We start from the raw sequence: 6,838 nt of genomic DNA on the forward strand, positions 1-6,838 counted from the left end.
AGAATATTGCATTTAATGTTGTATCACTTTAATATTTATTTTTGTTCTGTAAATAAAGGACATTTATAGCAACACATAAATGTAAAATCTTGAAAATCAAATAGATAATATTTGCAAAAACCCTAATCACCTCCTCTCTTTCAAATTCAAAATGATGAAGTCCGACTTCAACAAACCTAGATGATGTCACGCTGACAAAATATTATTTACAGCAGAATATTTTGGCTTAATGTCAAGTTTATTCACAGAAGAATGTATGCTTGGGAAATTCCAACATGACAAAAAACATTTTCATAAACTGTAACTAAAAACTACCCCTTTTTATCATACAATGTTTAATAAGCATTGCTAAAATAGGAGTGTGACATCCTTTTTCTGCAAATTTCTATGATTATATGATTAACATTACTGTATGAAAATATATTATTCTTTCACAGTCAACAATAAAATATAAGTAGGCCTACAGTACATATAAATTAAAATGATTAAATAATGAAGAAGACTAATCTTCTCTATCATGAGGTTTCTTTTGTTTAAAATAATACGAATAAAACAATCTGCCAATGATCTATTTGACACGACCCCACGCAGTTGAGGTATGTCGAGGTGCTGAAGCAGAACTTAGTGAGGGGAAGTCTGTGTTTGCGCTGCAGCTATTCGTATGAGCGATCAAATCTTTCTGTAAGAGGACTTGGCCGCAGTCATTACACTTTGTAGTCTGGTTGTTGCTGTTCCAAGCAGATGGCCCACCCCTTTTCTTCTTTATTGCCAGCACCTTCTCTCCTCTTTCTTTTGCTAAGATTTTATGATCATTATTTACTAATAATAATTCCTGCTGTTTAATTGTGTCTGGTAGAAGGGCAACCAAATCTGGAAATACACTTTGGAAATTATCCTGGCCAAGAAGACTACTACAACTTTTATAGTAGATATCGGCAGAGAGAAAACCTTGCCGAAATTTACCAGACAGTTGTTTGAATTCATTAAATCCTTCTGGGTCATAGTTCAAATGTGATTGAATTTGATCAACGAGATCCTTATTCCTTTGATTGAAATTATTTGGTTCAATAAACACTGCAGCTGGTGTTAATCCTGGTGTACTTTCTGAAACAGTAGTGAACCCAGGTGGTGGGTTTGATGCTGGAACAGCAAATCCGGGAGGATGTCTCTCAAAAGTGGAATTAGGTGCTTGCTGGAAACCTGGTGGTAGTCTTTTTGAATTACCATCTGGCTCTTTGGAAGTATCTATGGCTTTGGATCTTCTCTCTACAACAGAAGAACTTATCTCTTTTGATCTCTCAATCTTCTCTGGTTTGGATTGATCTTTACTTGGCAAACTATTAGAAAATCTAAGTTTCGACAATTTTGTCTTTGCTGCTGGCTTCTCATGCAACTTTTCCTGGTTGCTATTCTGTTGAAAATTTGATTTGTTTCCATTTTCATAATTTGAATTGATGGTTGGTTGATTCTTCTCTTTCGGTGGTTTCTGTTGAATCTTCTCATGGCTGCCATTTTTCTGACCAGTCTGCTTCAAAGAGTTTGATTTGCTTCCATTTTCAGATTTTGAATTGAAGGTTTGTGGATTCAGCTCTTTGGGTGGTTTCTCTTGTACTTGTACCTTCTCATGGCTGCCATTTTTCTGTTCAACTTGCTGCTGAGAATTTGATTTGCCTCCATTTTCAGATTTTGAATTGAGGATTTGTTGGTTTTTAGTTTCTGCAGACTTCTCTTTCTGTTTGCTTGGTTTTTGTTGGCCAGTCTTTCCCAAAGTAGTCATTTGAGAATTTATAGTGTTTGATGGTTTAGTCTTTACTACATTCTTAGCCACAACTTGTGGTTGACAAGTTTTTGCCCAGGCTTGCTTTGGTTCAGGATTCAGAATGTTGGCAATAGAGCTCAGTGTGGGAAAGTCTTTGTAAGACCGAGTTGAAGGAGGCGGTTGAGAAGGAGCTTTATATGCTGCCTTTTTCTTTTTATCATGTAACATTGCATTTGTAGCTATTGCTCTACTGAAGTCAACTTTCAACTCTGGTTCCTTAGATGTTTTTGCAGATAATGAAGGATTTCCTATTTGTGAGGATTTAATTGTTTTTGCAGCAGATCCAAGAGATGGGAACTCTCTGGCATCTGGCACTGTTCTATTCCAACCAGAAGACGTCGACGAAAGCACCTTTCTTCCTCCAAGAGATGGAAAATCAGATTCAGCCAAAGTTGGGTCAATGTTCTTTTTAACTGGTTTAGGTTCAATGTTCTTTGGAGTTTCTGTTACCTCTTTCAATAATGGTTTTTCTACTTTTTCACTTTTAGGTAAAGGTTTTGATACTTTTGGATGTTCATCTACTTTATTTGTCCAAGTACTCTCTGTGAATTGACAACTAGTAAGCTCATTGCCTGTACTCCAATCAGAGGGTTCATTTGCGGGATTAATGCCATCTTTCTGATATGTTTTTCCAGCAGCGGCTGCAGCTCGACGCTTTTCAAATTCATCCTCTTTAATGGGTCTCTTTTTCTTTTCCTCAGGTTTAGCAGCTACTTGAAGAACCTTTTCAGTCTTTTCAACCCTGGGTTTGTCACGCCTTTTGGGTGGACGTTGCTCCTTAGCAGTATCAGGCTGCATTGATGCTTCTATAGCTTTTTCTGTATCTTTTTGTTCCCTGAAAGAGAAAATAAATAATCAAATTTTGATGTTTCAACCTTGGAATTAAGAGTTCCCCATTGGTTCTCCTTTGATGGAGCTACTTCTGCTTTTACATTCAAATATAGTACTTACCTATTTGAATGATATCGAGATCCACGCCCTCTTCCATGATAAGATCCATGTGTTTCATGGTAATCTGCTCCAGTCACTACACCTGAAATGGAAAAAAAAAAATTAAAATATGACATATGTTAATTAATTTTGACTTATTTTATATTCCAATATAATATATTAAAAGTACTGTAATTTGGTTGTTGAGCTGTTTTCCACTACCTGAGCAACAAAACAAGAAAGCATGTTTGTTGTGAATATATAAAACAAATTACTTACTATCTCTGTTAGCCCTTGGGTTTGTGTAATTAAAATGCCAGTCCAGTTGACGTGCTTGTCTTGCTTCTTTTCGCTTTCCCGTATGTCTGGATGCCTTATGGGCTTTCAGATCGATTTCTGACCGAAACGCAGCTGTAAATTCCTCATTGATACAACCATCCTCTTCACAAAGGTAGTGTTGATCTCGAAAATGGTGTCTAAGGTTTTCATAGATACTGTAAATGAAATAATTAACATCAAATGTTACCAAAAATAAATTGTTAATCTATTGAAAGTATAGTAGTTGCCAGGTTATTTTTCAATTTGATAAAATAACTTACTCATAGTACTGATTACTAATGCCGTCATTTTCGCAGAAGTGACAAAAATAATGCTGACGTCGCAAGTGCTTCAACAACTCATCGTTATCGTAGAAACGCACGTCACAAAACTCGCATAGTGGGTGACCTCGGTATGATGTATTGTCTGCATCGCCTTTGCGCTTGTGAGTGGCAAGATCTTTACGATTGTACAGAGGGCGCTCTGATGTAAATACCTGTAGAATTAAATAATTGGTTAATTAGATGTCAATCTATAACATACATGATATACAGTACATACTAAATAGAAAATCAAAAATTAAATTAATTTTAGTTTCAGATTGTTAGCCCACCTTGACATGTTCTAAACAAAGGTTACAAAAGTGAAGTTCATGGTTCCTTCTCATGTGCTCCTCCAGAAGTTTTATCGTTTTAAATTTGTTGTCCTTTTGACATATCGAACACTTGTGACTGATGTAGTCTTCAAACTCATCCCTCATCCAGCTAGCCGAGAACCGAATTCCAGCTTTTTTATTTGAGAGAAATTTATGACTTATAATGCTCGCATAAGGGTGAACCTTCTTCATAAATATTACCTGTAACAAAAAGTATGTATATTTTGGTTTTATATACAAAGGCAGTTAGTATAAACAAGATCAGTGAGTTTTTGGTTTGTTTCCTACCACCATGGGTGAGTATTTTTCTTTATTTATCGGTGTCAACTGACATTGACAAGCATACTTATTTATAATATAGCAAAGTTAAAATTCTAAAAAAAATACATAATAATAATATAAGCTATTATATAGGCCTATACTATATCACAAAACAAATAATAAGATGCATTTTATTCAAATTAAACTACATTGTAGCTAGGCCTTTATGTTAGGCCTTAACATACCGTCTCCATGTCATTTCGACAGACAGAACAGTACTTTTGCTCACACAAAACTCGCATCCTTGTCGAACATTTGGTACATATTGGGTGATCACAGGGGCCTACAGCAAACAGCTTGGCATCTTGACAACAGAGAACACATGTCGATGAAATACTATCAGTAGTTTTAGACATTTTGGATAAACTATAAATCTGTTGCTTGAAACAATTTAGTTGATTTTAAACAAGGAAAATATGCAATTCTCTACACAATACACGTTGCACAACCGCTCGCGACTATTTGGAGGCCAGCAGATCGAGCGAGTAGCTGAAAATGAATAAAGTGACGTCATAGATTGCCAGAAATAGAATAAACGTGATGTTATGCAACATTCATTTTTTTGTGATTGATCGGTTAACCGACAAACTGACTCATTCCTCCGATAATCTATCTGATAATCAACCAATATAAATAATTCAAGTCATATTTTAATTAATCGATTGATCAGCGTACCTGAGATTACACCTATGTTTATATAAGAATAAGGTGATCAGTATTTTAGATAGTAGGCCTATAGGAATGAATAATGTTGTAATGAGTGTTGTAATGTGTATTGTCCCCAAAACAAGAAAAATGAAGATTAATTAAATCAGACTTTATATAGCCTAGGTTATTTTTAATAAAGTTAATCACTTCCGTAGAATAAAAAAAAACGTGTTTTCACTTATAACATGACAAAATAAACTGTCAAATTCAACCAAAACGCCTGAAAAAACTGTAATTTAAAGCGTAAAATTTTTTTTTTATTTTTTGCTTTAAATTACAGCTTTTTCAGGTAAACATTTTTTTTCGATCCACTATGTGACATTAAAATGGCATATTACATAAAAAATGTTTCAAGAATTATTTTTTTCAGGTGGACAATACATCTTTAATTGTTCCCGGTCCCTCAAAACATGGATGACTAAAAAATTAAGATTGGCCGTTTTATAGTTATTCACTTTTGTAAAAAATAACACAATAATTATTTCGCAATAAATAATTATGGCCTTTAAATTACATTTATCAAGTGGTTTTTTTCCAAATGATCCAATCAGATTAGGTGACAAGAAAATGGGTTGTTAAAACATATATTGTTCAGAGGGGGAAAATATCAAATAGGCTAAATAAATAAGATTAAAAACTTTTCACTTTTAGGTATTTTCATTTGATGAGTTAATCATGTTCACTTAATAATTAATTAACTTGTTAAGAAATGTTCCTATAATTTTCGTTATTTCCGTTAATTATTATGACAAAAAATAGAAATTTATCATACGTGACTTATCAGCACGAGACAAAAATTATGTACGGCCGCCGTGTTTATTCTAAATTCTACTTCTTATATCCACGGAATTAAAACAAAATGGACGGACAACAGGAAGGTGGAGCGTACGGAGCAAGAAAAGCCGGTAAACCATTTGACCCAATCGAATATATTAAGAAACCACAAGTAATTCTAAGGCTGATAAGTTTGGTAAGTACAATTACATTATTTAAACGCATCAAACCCACTTAATTTATGTTTTCTGACAATTTTAAAAAGCCAGGCCCAGTACAAATTGTTGAGTGAGCTCTCATCTCAGTCTCTTTTCTGCTGTTTTGAGGCGCCCTGCTGTGAAATTCTTTCCAGCCCGGAGCCTTGTCGGCCTAGCTAGGTTAGGTTTAGTCAATTTTATGAACTTCTTAGTTTTTATAATGCATAACTTGATTGTAATTTAAATTAGGCTAACTCTATATAGTTTGTAATCAGACAGGTTTAAAATGTAGAAAATAAACATGACAAAATATTTAAAAAAAACTTAAATTGAAATTACAGGTATTTTCAATTATTGTATTTGGCTGTATATCAGCTGAAGGATACCAAACAGATCATTTAAGTACAGCAGAACAATGTGTTTATAACGGCAAACATGGGGTTTGTGGGTATGGAATGTTTGTCGGTATTATGGCGTTGCTGGCATGTGGAATCTTTCTGGTTATTGATGCCGTCTTTGACAACTTGAGTAATGTTCAACATAGGAAATATGCTGTTATTGCTGACTTGTGTTTTTCAGGTAGAGTACCGTATTAAAAAAAAAAGATTAATCGATAAATCAATTTAATCAGCAGCAGTTCATAACACTCATTCATTTTATTTTGTCATATGTTAAAATGTTTAAAACATATGAAATTTGTTTCCAGAGACAAAGATTAAGTTATTTAAAAATTATAACAAAATTAAAAAATGTGAAAATTACATTCCATGACCTATGATATGTGACCTATGACTTTAATTTTCAGATTCATTTTATTTTGTCGCATGTTGAAATGTCCAAAACATATGATATGTGACCTATGACATTAATTTTCATTCAGGTTTGTGGACATTGTTCTGGTTTATCTGTTTCTGTGTGTTAGCAGATTCTTGGCGTAAAACCGATCCTAAACCTCGCTATGGTACCAGCTCTATCCAGGCTGCAATTGCATTTAGCTTCTTTTCCATTATCTCTTGGGTAAGTCAATTTTAAACTGATGATATCATGTGATAATGATATGTTGGAATAATAAAACAATTTTATATCTCATAGTTCAATCTTTGTATTTACAATAAC

The 6,838-nt window shown here is 33.9% G+C and overlaps 3 protein-coding genes across 4 annotated transcripts in view; 2 read left to right on the forward strand and 1 right to left on the reverse strand.

The window, feature by feature from the left end:
* LOC144839534 (hydroxyacylglutathione hydrolase, mitochondrial-like) overlaps positions 1–6,838 on the forward strand; it is a 92,165-nt gene that overhangs the window by 25,006 nt on the left and 60,321 nt on the right. The window lies entirely within an intron of this gene.
* Positions 14–4,504, reverse strand: LOC144839905 (E3 ubiquitin-protein ligase ZNF598-like). Its single transcript, XM_078695484.1, has 6 exons — positions 4,229–4,504; positions 3,681–3,923; positions 3,349–3,563; positions 3,029–3,243; positions 2,771–2,852; positions 14–2,654 (listed from the first exon to the last, which is right to left on the reverse strand). The coding sequence occupies exons 1-6, from the start codon at positions 4,397–4,399 to the stop codon at positions 569–571; spliced, it is 3,012 nt and encodes a 1,003-aa protein (XP_078551610.1). The 5' UTR covers positions 4,400–4,504; the 3' UTR covers positions 14–568.
* Positions 5,577–6,838, forward strand: part of LOC144839538 (synaptogyrin-2-like) — a 96,804-nt gene continuing 95,542 nt past the window's right edge. For both annotated transcript variants that reach the window (XR_013611762.1, XM_078694949.1), the window contains exons 1-3: positions 5,577–5,721; positions 6,064–6,301; positions 6,603–6,739. Coding sequence is in view for 1 of the 2 variants with exons in the window: in XM_078694949.1 (XP_078551075.1) it covers positions 5,611–5,721; positions 6,064–6,301; positions 6,603–6,739 (486 nt within the window). In the remaining variant the exon portion in view is untranslated. The remainder of the gene's footprint in view (positions 5,722–6,063; positions 6,302–6,602; positions 6,740–6,838) is intronic.

Source organism: Antedon bifida, chromosome 4, assembly GCF_963402885.1.
Source record: "Antedon bifida chromosome 4, ecAntBifi1.1, whole genome shotgun sequence".
In the NCBI taxonomy this organism is placed as follows: Eukaryota; Metazoa; Echinodermata; class Crinoidea; order Comatulida; family Antedonidae; genus Antedon; species Antedon bifida.